At 45.5% G+C, this 20,862-nt stretch overlaps 1 protein-coding gene across 3 annotated transcripts in view; it reads right to left on the bottom strand.

Moving 5' to 3' along the window:
- The window catches only part of ILDR2 (immunoglobulin like domain containing receptor 2), a 40,172-nt gene that overhangs the window by 10,325 nt on the left and 8,985 nt on the right, over positions 1 to 20,862 (bottom strand). For 2 of the 3 annotated variants that reach the window (XM_051621780.1, XM_051621798.1), the window contains exons 2-5: positions 19,773 to 20,105; positions 18,569 to 18,688; positions 5,005 to 5,151; positions 4,085 to 4,261 (exon numbers count right to left, since the gene is read on the bottom strand). In XM_051621780.1, coding sequence (XP_051477740.1) covers positions 4,085 to 4,261; positions 5,005 to 5,151; positions 18,569 to 18,688; positions 19,773 to 20,105 — 777 coding nt within the window. Of the gene's footprint in view, positions 1 to 4,084; positions 4,262 to 5,004; positions 5,152 to 9,533; positions 9,591 to 18,568; positions 18,689 to 19,772; positions 20,106 to 20,862 lie in introns of all 3 variants that reach the window. The other variant, XM_051621790.1, reaches the window with a different exon arrangement.

Here is a 20,862-nt window from a genome sequence, read left to right as displayed (position 1 = left end):
GAATATAAGGCCTTCATAGCAGATTTAAGAAAGGACTCAACCTGGGGCTGTTTCAGGATTGACAGAAACACAGCACTAAGTACAAAAGTACACTGCTGTGAGGACAATTCACTTAGCACTACAAAATGGAACCTGCCTGCCTTGCAGAGGGTCAATATGTACCCTTGTGTGAATACTGCAGTGTTGCATGAGCACTCCTCTTGTAGCACAATTTAACTACTTGGATGGTGGTTCTGAGCCAACCTGCTCTTTCTGGTTTATCCCACACCACGATACATCGAGCTACTAACATATGGGTTTGGTACTACGTTGCATAGTATGCACTGTGTGGGCTGAACAAGGACTTGGCAGAGGTATTCTTAGGCACCTTCTGTCCTAAACTGCTGCGCATGTGTCTGCGCACGGCAAAAGAACCATGGTCTGCTTCAGAAATGGCTGTGCCATAGGGTAAAATGATTCCTGCAATAATCTTGCAAATTTCTTCAGGAGAAAAGTGATTTACTGTGGGTTTTAAGGTAACTACATCCTGAAACATTACCTGTGTATCTGTCCTTAGGAAAGCTATTAGATGTTAAAACATGGCATGGGCCTATCAGGGTCGTGCTTTCAACATGTTTCCAAACAGCTTAGCTGACTGCAGTTTGGAGTTGTGCTGCGTTTTATCATCACCACAAATGTGTGCTTAATGACTGCAAAGGCATACAGTGATTTGCAGAACACAAGGAACTCTGCCTTCCAAAGTGGAAGACCAGCATCTCTCTTGAAGTGAGGCTGCTGCTATGAAGAGGGGCTGGACTGACCAGCCTCAGAAGTGATGACTCCTGCTCCACTGTGCAAACAACAGCAAGGCGAGTTCTCCACCTCATCCCTGTGGCTGACCTCTGCCTGCTCCTGTCCTTGCTAGGGAAGTGGCCTCTCAATACTCCATCTAGACTAGGAGCTCAGCTAAGCTGCCACCTCTTTTTATACAGAGGCCAGCAAACAACCATCAGCTGGAAATTACTCTGACCTGCTAGTAAGCTTTGGGAAACCTCAATAGGCAGTGTCCAGACTCTGTCTCCCCAGAACCACTACTCATGCTGAGACTCTGCCAAATATCTATTTGGGCAACATCTACAGCTCCTAGAACTGATGGAGAATTAGTTGGGCTTCATGGCAGCATCATGCTCAATTTACTATTGTAGCTATGTATCAAAAGGAAAATAAATTTCTTAGTTAATCCTGTAAGCATCTAGAAATTAACTTCAGAATTAAATCTGCAAATACGACCATGAAGAGCTCACAAAAAGTATTTTCCATTATAGATAAAACATATTTTGTCTCTACATCTATTTATTAAATACTTCTCGCAATGATATTGCATGTTCAACTTATTAAATCTCTTTATTATTGCTTTGTGTGAGAACCAAATATGTTATTGCTTTCTCCTCACACTCTACATCATCTGTAAATTGGCAGAACTCTTCAATAAGGTCTGAATATTTTTAAGCCTATCTTAATTATCAGGGAATACAGATGCAGAGACATTAACCATTTGTCCACAACCATTCACTGAAACCAAAGGGAATAGAACATCCTTCCCTGTTAGACCATATTTTCTTCTCCCTAACAGTTCATAAATTTCTAATATTTAATTCGTGTTTAACTGTGGACACATTTTTTATTCTTCTGTGGGTGGAATCAAGTCAAGCAAAAATGTAAGCTGTTTCCCTTCCCAGAAAGGACAGCACTACTATTTTTTTCAGACAAGCGTGGTTAGGAAGGAAATAGTTTCTCATCCTTATACACTTTGCATATTAAAGATCTGGAGGCCAACTCTCAGATCAAAAGCTTCCCTGTGTACATGGTTTAAGGAATCTATGCAAGAGTCTCCAGGTAACCACTGCATTTAAAATAGACAGCATACGTCTTAATTTATGTGTCAAGAACACTCTTCTAAATAAGAGAGCTGAAAGTTTATTTTTTTCCCTGCTCAGCTCTAAGGTTAGGATGGAGTTTCTAGTCCTCACTGGAGCTTTGTCACATGTTTTTTTTGTAACGCTAGACAAATTTTCCAAGTATCTTCATGCCTGAATTTGCTCACAGGTATCATTTATAAGCACAGAAACTATCTAGGGCAAAGGCTGTCATTTTTAGCCTGGCAGCCAGGATGACAGAATCCTCCAGTTTCTGTCCCTCAGCACTTCTGATCCCATTTTTTAAAATAAATTTGACAGAAAGAGCAAAGTCTCAAAGATACCGAGCGTCAGATCCAACCTACAGTTGGCTGCACACAGGACAAAGAGACCATAATTAGTGCTCCTTCTGAGAAAAGGCCTTTATTATAAACTCAACCATTACCTGTTTTGATTAGCTTGCTGTCCAGCCAGGAGCAAATAAGTAGTTTGAAACAGCAAGAGAAGGTTTTCTCTTCTACAGCTTGTAATTAGGGGATATTCTGGCACTGTGGAGGAAGGACCTTAACATAAAAGGAACAGGGTGCATGGTATCACCCTTCCTCAGCTCCACAGTTCAAGGAACACCTTGAACAACAGGTGCATGATCCAGACTACGGGTTTGTCCATATTACAGCAAAAAATATTAATTAAAAATAAAAAAGCTTTAAGAACCTCTGTTGTCTTGCCACAACAATTAAAACTCTGTAATAATGGTTTTAATTGCAATATGTACATTTCCTGTCAAGTCCTGAGTTGAGGGATTAAGTCCAGCCAGATAATTTGGATTATATAATAAATTAATCTTTCTGTGTAATGCACATGGGATTGGTAAGAGCTGCTCCATTTGGTTACCAAATACAACCCATTTTTCATTCTGCATTTCTGCTCTGCTACTAACGTACAGCAGAAATGACACTGGGGCTGTGATCTGACTCTTAAAAAATCCCTGGAGATCCCATGGCCAACACCATGCTTTCCACGCAGTGACATTTTTCACAGAAGAAAAAATATTAAGCACTGAGCTGTCATTCATCACTTTCTGACAAAGGTTTTTGAATTGGATACATTCGGCTTTGGATCAGTGATTGATTCATTTCCTATTTCAAAATGCTCCATTCCAAAACTCTGTTATGATTTCATCTGGGGGGAAAAAAAAAAGTATGATTGTTGAAAGAAAAGTTTCTGTCCTTCCAGAAAGGTTAATACACTGATCAGGGCAGTGGAAGGATGTGTAGGGTTGCTCCTAAAGCTATTTGATTATGCTACATGATCTTGTCTTTTGAAGTGTCTTATCAACACATTGTCATGAGCACATTTAACAGTTGACAACTAGTGTGATGCTTCAAAATGAGACATGTGGCTGGATCAATGGCAAATATACTGTGTCAGTGTCATGACTCTACATTGGTAGAAATAATTTCTGCTGCAGCATGTTTGAATTTAGACAGCCACTCTTGATCCTGAAATGCTAGCATGTGGCTGAATGGGTACCTTCTTCTTCCTTGATGGCAGCTTCCTTTGCAGCAGAAGTGACCCTCACCTAGATACATCTGACAACTGATGCACAACTCCTTTCTAGCTAGAAGCCCTTCATCACTCACATTTCACAAAGGCAAAGGCTGAACACAAAAAGTGACCCTTCTAACTTCTGCAGGGTAGAGGAGGGGGTCTAGTCCCAAATGCTCTTGGACAGAAATACTGAGGGAGTATGTCCCTGTGCCCAAAATTCCACAGTAACAGTAAAGCACACTGCAGCAAAAACTACTGCCAGAGGGCAAGCAGTGTCCTACAGAGTAGGAAGAACAGCTTACCAAGAGAGAGGAGCTGGCAAGGCATCAGCTCTAAGGGGACATGGCCATTGCCTCTGCTTCCCTGAAATGATCTTCGTGTCCTCCTCAAGGCGTTAATTTGGACTCCTTTCCCTCCTGACCTAATTAGGCACCCACAAACTGAGACTGTGCTGATTGCATTAGAAAAGTTGGATCATGGGTCCCTAAGGGATGAAATATCATTGTCGAGCTGGGATTATAATGCAGTTTTTCTGTGTTTCTTCTGTTCACACCACTCTACCAGTGACAATCATTCCTCCCTTTCCCATCCTGCTCCCAGTAAGGGGACTGAATGTTGTGCCTGGCACCGCAAATTACCATTTTGGCTTCCTCCGCTGGAGTCACTTGGGGCTAAAGGAGGGGGGTGCGATTTATCCATCAGCACAGCAGGAGATGGGACACCAGCTACAGGAACACTGGGGATGTAGTATGGACCTGGCATGGAAGCGACTGCAGGAGGGTACCCAGCTTTTGCTGCCTTGCCTGCTACATACACTGCAAAAGAAAAAGAACAGCAGTCAGCATCACACCAGCCCCCCCCAACACCCACACGGTATGTGGCCAAAGCCTGCACATCACCAATACTGGTGACAACACAGCAAGAGACAACTGGACAGTTGAAATGACAAGGACTAATCTGAATTTCTCTGAGCCTCAAAAGGCACTAAGAGGAGTTCAAAAATGCACAGGGCAGGTCAGGTGAGCACTGCAAGATGCCCAGCAACTGAAAGACATTCAGTGTGTTACAGCCAGCATTACCGCTGCCGTGATTGAGTGACAGTTCAGCTTTAAAAACAACTGATGACTCAAGAAGCAGGGATGAGGCTCATGAAACTTGACAGATCTGCCCAAGTCTGACCAGGAACCTTGCTCAGTTGCAAGGATTTTGCACTGTTGTAGAGGGCAACTGCTTTGCACTGCCAGGAAGAAATCTCCCAGGATGCTCTTAGCTCTGACCTGCAAAATTCACTGGCAAGACAACAACTTTGGAAGGGGAGCACGACACTGGAGAAGCAGGCACAGCTGCCAAGGCAGGGAGGGCTCAGGGAATTACATTTGTAATTAACTTTGAGCGCTCAACCATTGAGCAATAGGTCAGATGCTTCACTCCCCAAGAGCTAGTTCTTTAGTCAAGAAAAGTACTCAGGGCAAAAGAAGCAATATTAGCAGATTCTCCTGTTCTGCCAGGGAGCAGAAATCATGCAGGATTTGCACCAGGCTTGGACAGGGTCACTCACATGCCCGAGGACAGCAGCAGGACTCAGGACAGCAGGGGCAGCGGACGTAACAGCAGCAGCTGTGTGGGCAGCACTGGCACCAGCAGATCCCCACCAGGAGAAAGAACAAAAACGCCCCCAGGATCACCAGGCCCACGAAGACCCACTCTGGAAAAGAAGGGGAGAAAGACAGATACAGGACTGCACATCACTGTGGAAGGGAACATCAGCAACATCATCCCAGGGGAGAGCACAGGGGCAAAACAGACAGGCAAATAACAGAAGCGAACTTCCTGACTTCCTGCTGGTCGAGGATTCTGTCCCCGCTAGGTCGAGGTGGACTTCCTGCTGGTCTAGGACTACATCTCCCGCTGGGTAAAAGAAGAAATGGCACATGATGGTGAAAAATGGAGCTACAGAAATACAATCCCTTCCTGTGATGGCTCGGGCTGGCTGAGAGGTGAGCAGCACAGAGGCAGGAGCCCTGGTTCCCCAGCACAGAAGCCCCTCACCTCACGGCAGACCCACACAAATGTCACAGGACATACTTCATTAGCATTTGGATCTCATCAGAGACACATTCTTCCTGGCCATGTTCATGCCCTGCTTTTGTGTTTGCTCCCTACCCACATTCTAGTTTTAATGGGACAAATGATGGTGAAAAGCATGCTATAAATAGCCCAGTAAATGAGCCAGGCCTGTCCCTTCACAACTAGGCCCACACATGCAATTATTCTTTTGAATGTGCCAAACGAACATCCTATTCAGGAGCTGCAGCCAGCCAGGAAATGTAACAACCACTTCTTTTTTTTTAATTATTTTTATTTTTTCCCCTGCTGAAGCCTCACGGTATGTTTGCCAGGCCCCAAAAAGGAGTGTCTGAAAAACACCCTGCAAGTGAAAGCACAGAAAAGATGGTCCACAACAACCAGGATGGGGTTTGAATGGTAAGGGGAGTGAGAAAAGTTTTCTCAAACTTGGCCACACAGCAGTTCCCTGGATTAAGGGAATGGCCAGTGAAGACATCCAGATGAAGACATTTCAAGACTTTGAATGTATAGGAGATCTGGAGTTGGTTTTATGCCAGAGATATGCATCAACCTATCTAGAAGTCAGACAGCTGGTGAGGGAAAATCTGTGGGGAAAGACTCCAGGTGTACCAAGGTGGCTATTCAACCACCTTAGCAAGATGGTAAGAAAGCAAAGGAAGAAGTGGTGGGGCTGCTTTGCAGGAAAAAAAAAAAAAAAGCAGACCAGAAGTCCAGCATTCACTACATTATTGTTTAAGATTAAAGAAATATTGATACAAGGATTGCAATGTGAGTACAAGAATCACACTGGAGAAACAGTGCACCAGTCACCTGTGTAGCTAAGCTGAAAAGTCAAGGAAAAATGTTCTGCTTGGAACAATCAAAACGGAAGGTTTTTTCCTAGTTCTTAATAAAATGCAGAAATAAGTGACATTTTTTATTCATCCACAGCATTCTGTTTGAACAAAAGTAAAATTCTTTGCTTTGATGGAGTTTTCCTTAACTCTTCTACAACCAATTCTCTTTTTTTATCGCCATTTTTAATCCAGAACTTGTAATTTCCTTTAAAAAAACCTCAGTGAAAAGATCTGGCATTTACAAATCAAAACACTTCATTTCAGAAGTGTCAAGTGAAATGTTTTATATTTTTTGAATATTTCGTTTCTCTTTTGGCTGAAACAGATGAATTTCATTTAAATTTGCAGATAATTTTAGTCTTTGTGTAGTATTTTTTCCTGTGAAGTTACTATATGCTGAGAAAAATTCAGCCAAGAAATAAGGAAATGGCTGGAGGGAAGCATTCCTGAATAGAAAACTAAGAGCTTAGAGGAGATTATTGATACAGTCACAGGTTCTAGGAACCATCTTATTTAATATTTTCATGAATGACCTTTACACAGAAAATAAAGAGTGTGTTAATGTATCTTGAGGGTAAGAGGTAAGGAAGCATTGTCACTAAAGATGAAGACTGGAATATGTTGTAGAAAGGGCCAGCTGTCCTTGGATCTATAATAAGGAACATGAAATGCAGCAATACACTGAATGTCAAGGTATGGAGCAATACTTTCAAGAACACACTTCCAAGGACACATGGATTAAGAACAATTTTTCTTCTAAATGGGACTTCATTAGTTGAAAACAACTGAAAAACAAGAGAAAATATGCAGTATACTGCTCCATCATAGGACAACTGTAACCACTTATGCAACACAGCCACAAAAAGGGCAAATGTAATCCCATGTGCAGCAGAGTGGGAATTTCCAGTAGTGTTAAGGAAATACTGATGCCATCATACAAGGCCCCTATGTAACTTCATCTGAAGTTACTGATGTATATTATACAGCTCTGGTCATCTCTGAACCAGAAACTATTATTTCAGGTTGAAGCAGATGCAGGGCAGGGACTCCATAGCCTGCCCTGCAGCAGGAGAACTGAAGCTCACTGTGTTAGTCTACTGAAAAGAAGGGTGAGAGCAGATGTAGCTGCTGCCTCTAAATAGGCCAGGAGGATGAACACTAGGAGGAAAAGCAGGTATTATAAAGGTCTTACATAAATGGGGATAAATAGGCTATGAGTAATGTAGATGGAAGCTAGAAAACATCAAAGAAAGTGATCCAATGGGAGAAAGACCAAACCCAGACAACTCTTAAACTTGCTAGGCTTATGGTAAGGATGAAATTACATGGTGCTCGGGATAGCAAGCAAGATAGCAAGCCAGTCTATCCTTTCCAGTCCTTTACTTCCTAATCTATGCTAATCTGAGCAGGGCAACAGCTCCACAGCTTTTTGTTTTGTCATGTTCTTGTCTTGTTCTCCACAACCATCATTGATACAGAGAAGGAGATGAAATAGTATGGCCTGACAGAAGTGGCCAGCCACAGCTATGCAATAAAGCTCAGGTTTCAGATCTCCAGAGCTGTTAGCAAACAGTTCACAAACACTCCATAAAGAATAAAAGCCTGGTAGAGTTTAAAAACAAACAGCAAGTCCCTTCTTAGTGTATCTGTGGTCTTTCCGAAAATGTTCTAGGAGTATAAAAAGAGGTCAGGTTAGTATGTACATTGCACGTTGCAAGATACTCAACTCAGCACCAGGAATGGATGTTTGAAATCTATGTCCCAGTCACGGAGACTTAAGAATCATGAAGGATTTTATTGCATAGGAAGTTAGACCATTTGCTTCTCTGATGAGGTTAAGAAAACAGCAAAAGAGCCTGGTGGCTTCTCCTTTATGCAAAAAACTGGGTGTCATCCACTTCTACCTGCAATTCCCTTATCCTTCCTCCAGTACAACTGTCATCTTCTGTTAGAGCAGCTCCATACAATTGAGATGCAAATGACTACCAAGCTGAAATCCTGCATCCTCGCCGTCTGCAAACTACAATTCTGTGCTTCCAAGAGCATCTGCTTTTGTTTACTCAGGTAACAGGCAACACCAACAGCTGAAATGTGGTTTGCCACTGCCTTTTACACGGTCTTGTTGTTTATATCCATGCAATGAGAGTACCAGAAAGCCACCTGGCCAACAGAAGAATCTGATACCCTTTCAATCAAATTGTGAATAGCGAGAAAAAAACGTTAGGCAACAGTAAATCAACTTCTGTTTGTGTTGAAAAGACCAATCCCTCTCCTACCATGCTGAACTTCCAAGGAGCTTTGGGTTACACAAGAGGCGGGGGAGTGTCTGCCTTTTCTCCGTTTGCATCTCTGGGGCAGACTTGAAAACAGCTTCACACATTTATGTTGAGTTGCATTTTTGCACAAACGTGTGAAAGAAACACTCCTAGGGCACTGTCAGGGGATGATCAGATGACTCAAGGGCTAAATGTTCCCACAGCTTTTCCTTTTCAAGGACAATCTGTTGCACAGTCTCTGTTTGTTCTGCAAGGAGTGCCAGAACTGGAGCTCCCATTATTTTGGCTAGCGAGGGACTTATCATGGGCAGTGAGCTTTCTTGTCTGGTCCAACCACCTGGTGTTACCTCAGTAATGCCCTGGCCATGCAGCACAAGAGGGGCTGTGCCACTGATGGGTTGCTCTATTTCTAGCACCTCCGGAGCTACCATCTGTGGTGATGGCTGTAAGAGTACCCGCAGGGTAAGTTCTGGGGAGTGGAAATTACTGCTGCTCATGAGCAGCTGATGTGCAAAGCCATACAGGCAGAGGAGGCTGCTGAGGTCGCACAGGCTGAAGCAGTATTACTTTTGTGCTAGCAGAAGGAGAGCAGAGACCTTGATATAAAACCTACCCTGAAATGCCATGGCATTTCTGCTCTCACACTGATCCTGGCATGGCATCAACCATCTCCATATGTTGGCTCCCAGCATGGCCATTCCTCCCCCAGTTCCCAGCATCAGCTCTCTCAGGTCTCAACCCATCACACTTTCCCAGCAAGTGAAGGCTTTTCCCTTTTTATCCCCAGATAAAACACACGTAAGAGTGAACACCACATAAGGATGCTGTGGAAGGATGACACAAAATGACAGAGGACTGGGTGATTGGAGGGTGAAATGACTGAATACCTGGCATAATCTCCACAGCAAAACTGGGCAAGAGATCAGCAAGCAGCCCTGTCCTGCCTAGAAAAGACAGAAGGAGGAGAACAAGGAGAGAGGTTACTGCAAGGAAAACACACTCCCCAGCCCCTGCCTTAGCCTCCAGTCCCCTTCCTCATCAGCCCGCTTGCACTCTCTTAAGTGAATTCCTATCAACCACAGATGTCATCCTGCTCGAAGCCTGATGTCTGCCTCTGCACTTCTGCCACTTGTGTCCTTGCATTTTATCTCTATCAGCAGAGTTGTGGGGAAACAACCTGCAAGAGAGCTTCTCCAATCTAGGCACAAAATGACAAGAGGGAGACACCCTTAGCATGGTCACATGATAACAATTTCTGGAGTTTATGCTCTATACATGCAAAAAGGTCCTGGAAATGCACAAGGACCCTTAAACAGAATGACTTAGATTCCTTTAAAATGTTCTCATGTCATTTGGATGCATGTGTAACAATCTTTAACCCAAGGCTCTTCACAAGTCAGCCACACTTGCCCAGCCCTGGTGGGTGGTGGTCTCCATGTCGGGCTTTGCAACTGCAGAGACAGCTCCAGCAAAGGAGTTTTGAAGTGAGTATGTCCTAACCTTTCGAGATGCACAAGCAACTTGGTGAGATTCCCTGATATCAGGCCAACTCTTTAGCAAAGCAAGCCAGGGAAAGATTAATGTAGAAATTTGTGAAATCACTTTGCAAAAGGAAAAGGGAAAAAAAAAAAAAGAAGTCAACTTCTAATTTGTAACTGAATACAAATCTAAGCCCAAAGGCAGCCTGGTGCCTCTTTGTTCCGGCACTGAATGTCTGGGATATTTCTAACACACAGCAAACATCCTGAATGGTGTTCAGCTATAATTTACACACACCTGTGCATCAGTAGAACAGCCCTATGTGCAGCCATGCTGTGCACTCTTTTATACTGCACCAGGATTATGCTAGTTTTTTTAAAGACACGCATAAGGTAGGAGAGCTGCTCTCTGAAGGGAGACATACATGGTGGATATAATATAACAGCGCAGCTAAGTGCAGAAGTAGAAGAAAGCTGTCTTTAACCTCCCCACATGTCCTTCAGGTCCTGCACTAAGCAGCACTCAGACACAATGATGAAATGCATTCCAAGTTCCTTGGCCTTTAGTTTGTCCTTGAAGCGTGTTATAATCAAAATCCCACTCTCCATTTTTTCTCAGTGTTTCAGCAGAGGTTCCCTAGAGATCAAAAACCCACAAGGATGCAGGCTGGAGCTGTAATAAGCACACTGAAATAAGGCATTGGTTTGCAACCTGTTGCAACTCATTAAAGCTATTTAGTACTCACAGTAACCATCATGATGAGGTGCTCCTGAAGCCTTACCTAAAGATACAATGCTGATTCTTCAGATAATGTACTACTTTTAAGGTGGACTCTTGCCATCAGTCTACTGCAACATTTTAATCTATGTATACAAAGAGTTTAATAACATTCTTGCAGTCCGTTTTCTGGAATGATCAAGTGTCCAAACTGTTCGTAGCTAGCTTGTTATGGCAAAGTATGCATGTATGCTTTCTGCTCACAAGATAGAGGCAGATACACAGCAGATGTGTGGCTTATGTGTTGGGTGCCATGAGCAGGCTCCAAACACAGGCAACAAATATACACGCCTTGTGTCACAGTATGCTAGATTTACATTACATTCCACGTGCGTATTAAATATATCCCTTCTTTTCCCAGCACACACAAAAATATATGCAATTCTTGCACAGGCATCTGTGTATCTGAACAATGCACACAACACGAGCCTCGTGCAAGCAGAGCATGCAAGCAGACAGGGATATGCAGCTTGCCTCCCACGTGTTGTTCATGACCTGTGCACAAGCTCATGTGCAGCCCTAGCCTGACAGCAAGGGACTGACAGGCAGAGGTACATAGTTACCTTGCTATCGGGATTTCTGGTACCAGAGGTAAGGGAGTAACACCTGTGAAGTGCAGAAGCTCCATCTCACAAGTCCAAATAGGTGCCTGCTTTACTCTGAACCCACCCGAAGAGCCTTGATTTCTGCTGGTGCTGGGCCTTATGGTGCCTTCTGAGCCCCAGCAGAACCACACGTTCCAGGGGTAAGAAGCAGCCCTCAAACACAAAGTGCTTGAGAACTCGTGACAAAGACAGCCGAAGTCGTTTCTCTGTGCTCCCTCTAAGGACTCACGCACTTCCCTGCCTGGGCAGCCTCACCCAGCCCTGCCGGGCGACGAACAAAGCCCCGGAGGGCTGGGGGCAGCCGCCAACCCCTCGGGCCGCACCTCCCGCCTCCTCCACCAGCCCGGCCGACAGCCAGCCGGGCACACAACCCGCCTCTACCCTGCCGTGCCCCCAGCAGCTTTCAGCGCACCCCGGCCCTCCCCGCCCCCCGTTCCCGGCCCGAATGAACCCGCCGACATCCCCGCCCCCCCCCGGCCGCGGCCGCCCGCCGTTGCCATGGCGACGGGAGGCTCCCGCCACTGCCCTCCTCCTCCTCCTCCTCCCGCCAGCGACAAGCGGAGCACAAGCACCCAGCCCGCCCAACAGCCAGAGCCCGCGGGGACAGGGCAGCCCTGGGCGGGGACGGGGGTGTCTGTCACGGAGCCCCGCTCCGTCTCGCCTCGCCTGCCCCTGCAAGCCTGGCTGGGGGAAGGGGCGCACCCCAAAGCCCGGCGGTAGATGCTGGAGGGAAGACCGAGCCCAGGCAGTGCCCGAAGAGAGGGCAGAGTTTCAGGGAGCGAGGGCAGAGTTTCAGGGAGCGAGGCTTTCCTTTGCAACGCCAGCACGAAGCCATGGCGATGGTGGCTACCAGTCTCCTGGCTCTCCGTGGCCAGGCTGCTCCTTCTGCGGGCATTAAGCTCCCCTGCCCCCCTGCAAAGGCTGCGTGTCCTCTGTGCGAGCTCTCACCACCCAGCCCCAGCAGACACCCCCTGGGGAAACAGGGCACAGACACGGCCCGGTTTACCAGGGCTGCCCCAGGCAGTTCTTTTGGACCTAGGAGCTCGTCCTTCTTCCAGCAGAGATCTGGTCCACGCTCCTGTCTCTGTTCTCACTGTGCTCCTGGGGGGCTTCGCCTGCCCACGGCAGCCTCCCGCCAGGCACCCTGCACACCAGCCGGCCCCAAAGTGCAAAAAGCCTGCAAGCTCCCAGCCTGCACCGGCAGAGCCCAGTGGGAGAAGTCAGGGAGGAGGAATGCGAGAAGGAAAAGCTGAGGGGGTGCACAGAGCAGATCCAGAAGGTGTGGAGATACAGAACAGGTGAGCCACGGACAGGAGTTAATAGGCAGGAGGGGGGCAGGTGACAGAGCAGAAGACCAAATAGTACCAAACCAGGGAGAACCTGAAGTCAAGAAGAGAATTAGGAGAGAGTCTGCAGAGAAAAGACAAGAATAATTTAGGGTAAGTAGTGCTCCTGAAAAGAAATGACGACATGAATAAAGTATGTGCAGGTGCAGTCAGGATCGTGGCAATTGGGTAAATACAGGAATATGGTAAATACTGGCAACTGCATAAGTGTGACAAATATTGGGTAAATATGGTAATAACTTGAATTGGTTTCCCTGCTGGAGGCTGCATCTGCAGCCCTACTTGCAGCAGTAGGACCACGAGATCAGCAGCTACAGAAGGAACTATTTCTTCCTCAGTGGCAGAAAAAGTTGCCAAGCTGTGCCACAGCAAGAGGCTCCTGGCACAGGATACTGCCCTCAGAGGAGGCTGCAAAGGACGGGAGAGGAAGTGTGGCCCTTGTAAATCAGATACTCTTCCAAGAAAGCTGCTGTGAGATTTATTGGGCTCTGCAGTGAGTTTTTCCGTGCTCCCTCTGCTTGGAGTAAACTTTATCCTTTCTTCCCGTCCTTCTCTTCAATTGGAGGGAGAAACGGCAGCAGCCTTTCTTGGAGATCAAAGTTTTAGCAGGCAACAAAGACCTCCAAGGAGGCTGTTGCCATGGCGACCTTAGTAACGGAGGTCTTTTAATCATGCCAGTCTCCTTTGTGAGCAGCGTGTGGCTGTTGCTGGCAAATAAGGAGGAAAAGGGGAGTAAAAAACCTTAGCAACAAGTAGCACTTCTAAATGGCATGAAATAATTAACTAAGAGTAGCAGGCAGAGGGAATCCAAGGGGGATTGGACCCAGATGACACGGGTGGCAGCATAGTGGTCAGCAGCAGGGCAGCACCACCTAATGGGGCCTGGACAAGCACTTTGGCGGTGGGAGTGCTCCAGTGGCCTTCCTGACATCAACACCTTTTCTGGATTTTTAAAGGGAGGACTTCCAAGCCTATCACTTCCTTTGCCTGCTGGCACTACCCACCTTAGGTCACACAGGTGCAGCTCAAGGTTGGGTCCCTCGCTGTGAAGTTGCTTACAGACACCTCCTCAGGTGACATCTGGCCCTCTCATCCCCAACACATGGCCAGCAGCACTGACATCTCTGCTAACCTCTGTGATCAGGTAATGGATCAGATGCTACTGGCAGCTCTTCAGCAAAACAGAGCGAAATCCCAAAACCACCATCATGTGAGGGAAAACTCTGCCAAGACTTTGCTCATCTCCAGAACCCCATCAACTTTTATAATACAGTCTCTCCTGGCACATAAGAGACTCCAAACCTGGCTATATTTATAACAGCTATTGAGTCACTTTGCTGAGTAAGAACTGTCTTATTGCATGCCTTACACACACATCCCAGTGGAGATTTATCTTCTCTGACAGCCAATGCATGTCTCTATTAGTACATTAATTACTGTGCAATATGCTGTGTGTATGTGTATCTACATTCTTTCCTTCCTATGGGTGTTAGATTTCATAAATTTTGGTTTTAGCCTATATCAATATTGGCTGGTAAGACAAACTACCAAAAATGTCAGTTTACCAAATGTTAAGTGCTAGCTGATTTTGGAAATTAAAAATACGCAAGTGCTAATTGTCATTATTTAAAGCATAACAGCGGCAGAGGCTGAAGCTTCTGAAAGATTAATTATAGAATAATATGTCACTAATATATCATTTATGTTAGCTGCCAAACTGGATGGAAAAGAAAACAGGCAATAGCTGTCCAGCAAAGCACATGGATCACTCACCCAGGTATCAAACCAACAACTGGGATTAACATCACTTTCCTGCCTCTTCCAGGAACTTGACACATCCTCAGGAATGAAGCCACTGTTTTGTGAAGCATGTCTAGACTATGCTTCACCTTGTCATGCAAACACTGGTGAGCTTGCACAGACCTACGCATTTCAGGGTAGCCAGCTGTGCCTAGTTACACCTACAGCCATTGCTGTATAGGTGTAGCTTCAAAGAGAGCAGTACCGCTGCTTTCTCAGGGCGCTGCACCTCATTAGTAAATTCTAGCTCTCAGAAAGGCTTACTGGGTTATATGCAATCCCCTGCAATTAAGCTAGAATGCTTCCTGATACGAGCTGGGTCATATGAAGCTAGGATGGGGTATCTGCTGACACTGCCCTGAACTCCAGATTGAAAGGTTACTCCAGGCACCCTGCGTCCACTGCAGTGGACTTCAAGGTCAGGCACACTTGCAGTTCCCTTCAAACAAAGGCTGCAATGAATTACTTTACTGAAGCTCATTGACATTCTCATCTAAAAAGCAGTGCTACCAATAACAATTTGATAAATAGCACTGTGTTTCAAGAAGCAGGACACTCAGCTGCTAACTACTAAGATAGAAACAGAAACTTTCTTCCTTTTACGATTCAGCCCTTTTGATTCAATCACATTAGTTCTAAAAAGTAAAAATGCATAAAGTTGCAAATGGATTCACTAGCCCAGCTTTGATGTCAGCAAAAGGTTCTGCATTTCTAGTAAAATGCGGGCATGCAGAGAGCATCGCTTGACTCCTGTTGCAGAACTGCTAAATTCTGCACTAGTATAGCCCTGCTGCAGCAGAAGCAGAGTTCATACAGTTTCCAGCATGCTAGACCCCCTTGAGAGATTCCAAATGCCAACTAAATCCAGCACCTTTTAATTTAAATTCTTCCCTTACTCTGCAGGAGGTTCACTGCGAGCCAATCTCCTTCTGTGTTCCTAAGGCACAGAGGTTACTCCCTTGCCTGGACTAATTCCACTAAAGAGGGTTAAAGCCCCTGACTAAGCAAAACTTCTGAATGGTCTTCTCAGCAAAGCATAAAAGCACGTGCTTAACATCAGGTATGCTTTATAAATCCTTTCAGCTTTGTTGAACACAAATGGATATAAACGCTTACATGCTTTTCTGAAATACACCTGAAGACAGCACATGGGATTCTCTGATGCTACTTATAGTTCTCCAGCCTCTTAATGTGTCAAAACTCAACATGCAGTCCCATCATGACCCAGGCTGACTGCCTACTTAGACTTCACTGGAAGCCTGTGATTGCTTCCCTAAGAAAAAAGGAATGCTGTAATTTTTTAATGGTGTGATTCACAGTATAAATGCAAGATTCTCTACTTGTAGCAAATCAGATTTCCATTAATTTATTAGTGCTATTAGGTATCTAGCATTTTTGCCTCTCAGACCTTTCAAGGTTTCTATGTCACATTAAACTGCCCTGTCCAGCAGTAACTTTCTCTATAAACACACCTTTCATTTGGCATTAATATAAAAGAACAATAAAGGATATTTTCCTCTTTCCTTTCCCATTCTGGGTTTTTCTGTCCCACTGATAATATGAATGGGTAGAACCTCTGCTCTATTCAAAATTCCAAACTATGCCTAAATCATGCTGCAGGCCCAAAATAAGCAATGCAAACTATATTTTAAAGATGACTGTCAGCAGGGAGCAAACAGCAATGTGCTGCGAGAATCGTAGTGCCTCTCACAGACACTACCCACTATCCATTCACTGCTCCAGCTGCTCTATAACAGGGAATCTGGGTTCCACCCAAAGAGCTGCAAACAGCAAAACAGCGAACAAAACCCTTTCACCACGTGTCCCCTAGGACTGTGGAATTGCTCCAAACTACACTTGTACTCACTGTCTCCCTGCAAGTCACTAATATCTAGCAGAGCAGTGGGATGGAATAAAAAATGTCCCGGAAGATGCCAGAATATTAACAAATTGTATTTTCACCACTGGTTGCTTCCTTCTTTAGGCACCAATGGTGAGAGGTAAAGGAAAGGGAAGAAAAAATACCAGCAAAGACAGAAGGAAAATAGTAAGGTGGGGAGGGAAAGGAAGGAAAATGGGTAGGTAATCTGGAATCGCTCCAAAAGCTGGAATATTGCCTTCGTACACACTACTCAGGAAAAGAAACAAACACAAGCTGCGCTAAACAGCATGAGGCAGAACAAAGTATGCCCACGACAAGTATGCTTTCATGCTGCTGCCAAACTTAGCAGAGCACTGCAGAGAGTGCAAGGTCAGACCCACAGTGAACAGAAAAGCAGATGCAGTCAAGGTAACACAGCCTAAGCTACGCATTTCCTCCCAACGTAATTACAGCAAACATGGGCTGGGGACATCAAGCTAACCTTAGAGGTGGTAATGTCTTTGTTTCCCCCCATATAGTCTTCTGTACACACTGAAACACAGATTCTTCCTGTTACCATGGCACTATTTCATCACTGGTGTCTGACTACAGTTGTAGACACAGATAAGAGAAGACACCAAATCCTGGACAGGAAGGTGAAGACAGGACAAAATTCCACAGCCCATCACCACACAGCCACGGTCAGTTCCTCTGGAGAGGCTATGGAACAGCTACAATGGCCACCTGGCAGAGATAACCTCACTTGAACTAACCCAGGTCAGTCTTGGGCCTGTTATTAACTAGCATATAATCCAAAGTCACACTGTGGATTTAGACAGGGGTATAACACTGTTTTCTGGGGGCACCCATTCTCCAGTTGTCCACTGCTTGAATGACATTGGAAGAGTGAGGAGAGGTGATGGCACTGTTAAAGTCACTCACCCAAGCCAATCAATCTGGTTTGCTTTGTGACAACAGCTACAGCTCCAAAAATAAAAGGCAGTTGAACTCCAACCTTAGCCATGAGAGCAAGGGCAAATGACAGACATGTTCTACTGTATGCCTCTACATATCACCAACACGCTATAGACCCAAGCTTTTTAAAATGTCCTTCAAAGCATGCACAGAACCTATACACCCAAGAACCACACAAGTACGGTGATCAGACAAACATTGGTGTCAGTAGGTCTTAAGGTAAGTTGGAAAAAACTCATCTTACTGTCCTGGGACTAGCCTAGGGGTGAAGTACTACAGCTGTCTCAAGGCAGTGTCAACAAACACCCTTGAAAGGCACACTCCACTCTGCTTTTCTCCCTTAGCTGGGATGGATGCTTTTTGACCTTCACAGTGAGCTGGATTGTGGATGGCATCAGTGAAAGCTAACCCTGCAAATAGGAAAGAAACTGATCCTGCTCACCAGACTGCTCAAGGGAGTTCAAAAGAAACAGACCCAAGCGTGCATACAGAGGAGCATACAGGTCCTTTCAGTGGCAGCTAAAGCTGAGATTTGATTCGGGTGATTGTGAAACTGCACCTCTAACTGGTCAAGTATAACTAGGCAGATAGAAAAATCTCCCAAATTGACACACTCAAGCACAAAACCACAATGCTTCTTGACATCCTCACAGGTCAAAAGAGTGGGACGAAGGGGATGTTAAAAGCAAAAAGCATATGATTTCATATCTTCTGGCTGTTTATTTTTAAACACTGTCTCAAGTGTTCACTTTGCTTCAAGTTTATCGTTTTATGCCTTAAAAACAAGGGTTCTGAATTTCCACAGCCCTGCACTTTCTGTAGTCATTTACACCTGTGTAATGTGTGAGCAGTGTGGGTGTAAACATTACTATTCTGGTTTGGTAGCATTTGCCACCCACTTTGCCTAGGTGTGAATGCCTGCACAAGGTGAAGGCAATGGTGAAGGTACTGCAGGGACTGTTTTACATAGATCTTACATCCACACTAATATGGTGCACAGATCTGTAGAGAGAGCAAGAGAGCAGAAGGAAAGATAGATCAACTATTTGCTGAAAAAGCAATCAGGCAAGAGGGCTTACCAAGCACAAGCAGCTCCACTGATTCTTCATTCTTGCCCTCCACATCATCTGGTGTGATAATAAGGCAGTAATAGAGCCCACTGTCACCCCACATCAACTTCCCAATCTGAAGGTCTGCATCTGGAAGGCAAAAAAGAGAAGTCAGGCTTTCCCTCCAACACCTCTAGGTGTGAAGTGATGAAAGCCCTGGGTCACAGGCTCTTTGTCCTAAATCCATTGCCTTTCCTTAATAAGAACAGAGGTTAACCTTGTCCAGAATATTACAGGATTCAGGAAAAAACAACAGGCTCAGGACTCTGTGGCTTTAAGTGGGAAGACAGGTAATGGTGCAGAGGTAGCTCACTCTGCAAATACTGGGAGCAGAAGGGGTAACTATTGTCTCTCTCTGTCCTTCCTATTCACCTAACACTTGGGCTCTCAGCAGTATTGGAGCTGTGCAAGAAGGGTCTAGACAGTCTCTCCTCTAGAGCACTTCAGCCATCTGCTGAAAAGGTTACACTGAGACAAAATAAAACTCTTTACCTTACTGAGGCTGATTGCACGGTCTCCACACCAATGAGCCTCCACTTCTGGCTAGGTGGTCTCCCAAGCCAAGCAGAAGCCTTGCACTTTTGAGGGACAAGGTCTCCCACACAGCTTTCCAGAATAAACGTTTAAGGACCCTGCCACCCTCCATCTCCACCCAACCTGACTTCACCCATGGAAATCTCTTCCTTTCACACTGCCCAAGGCTGTGTGGGTTTAGGCTCATGAGGGGGCAAGATGGTGAAGTCCAGAGTTGAGTCAACATGAGGTGTAGGATTATTCTGGAACTGGGAAAAAAAAAATCTGTGGAGCTTTCAAGAAAGAAAAACCTAGCACACAGAGACTGGATTCACGCCTCTCTTGCTGGCACCCCTTTGTTAAGGAAAATCTATATACAGAGCAATATGCAGAAGCCAGGAATAAAAATCTTCCACTGCATCAAAGGGAAAAAAATACTCTGTCAGGGTTGGAGATCTGCATAGAGTCAGATGAAGGGAAGCACCAAAGTAAATGACCTTTGGGTCTGAGGTTGGCTGCTTGAATCCTAAATGTCTGACATACAACAGCTCCCTTCCAGGAGCCTTTTCTAAGGGAGTTAATTGCTGCCAGTCCCAAGGTTCCCAAATTGCTAAGAGTCCATTCCAACCCCCACCAAGCATCACTGGGGTAGGAGAGTTACCGTGGACAATGCTGACATCTCTTTCCTTATAGAAGTCCCCTATAGTGACGGCAGATCCTTGTTTGGACGCCACGACACGGACTGTCCTCCTGCTGTCCACACAGTCCAGGTAGGGATCCCAGTCCAGGTTCCTCTTGCTCATTGTTTGTAGACCAGAAGTTGCCATACCCAAAGCTTCTCCCACTCGGTCTTGGCAGTAAGACTTAAACCTCCACTGTACCACAGCTGGTTGGGTGGAAGAAGTAGAGAAATGGCAGCGAAGCAGAGCAGGCTGAAACAACATGGCCACCTTCTTCTTCTCAGGCACAGTGACCTGCAACCCTTCCACCTCAGCTGAAAGACAAAAACATGAGTATTATATGCCTTGGCGTTGGTTGAAGAGGGAGTTACTGCATTTTATAGTAGTATTATTCACTCCAAGTACATACAACTCAAATGTCCATGTATTTCAGGTACCAGGGAACAATACTTCTCCATGTATGTAAGCATGGATGCTGGCAGCAGAAATGAACTTGTTTTTTTCATGGCCTACAGCCACAAATATAGCGTGATGGGGTTGAAGGTTCAAATGTACCACCCTTATGCCCTGTCCTAACACAGTGCTGTGATGATTCACAGCTTTCGTGGCAGGTTCACAGATAAAGAAGAGATATTTTAGGGATAGGCATATTCCACTTCTACAGCAGGTCAGCCAAGGGGCCAGATCTTGAGTCTATAACAATCCCAATGCAGACTAAGCTACCCCATACCCAATTTTCATGGCATCGCACCTCCTCTTTGAGGGCTGGGCAGCACACAGTGCCTGGCCCAGCCTGCTGTGCACTGCTGCCCAGTTAGTGCTGCTTCCTCTGCCAAACTCTAGAGATGCATGAAGGAGTGGATCCAAATCAAGCAGCTCCTGCCAGGGCTGGCATGTAGCACTGAGAGAAATTGGTCCACGTGGGAGGTGTGGAGAAAAATGGTCCAAACACTCGAGTTTTTCACATTCCCAGGGAGGAGATGGATCTCAACACGTCATATTTATCTACCAGCTGACGGGAGAGCTGCAGCCTGGAGCTGATGTATTAAGGCCTCAGAGAAGATGCATGGG

Source organism: Apus apus, chromosome 1 (assembly GCF_020740795.1).
Source record: "Apus apus isolate bApuApu2 chromosome 1, bApuApu2.pri.cur, whole genome shotgun sequence".
NCBI lineage: Eukaryota > Metazoa > Chordata > Aves > Apodiformes > Apodidae > Apus > Apus apus.
Note: the sequence above shows the minus strand (reverse complement) of the source record. Positions and strands in the feature narration are given on the sequence as shown.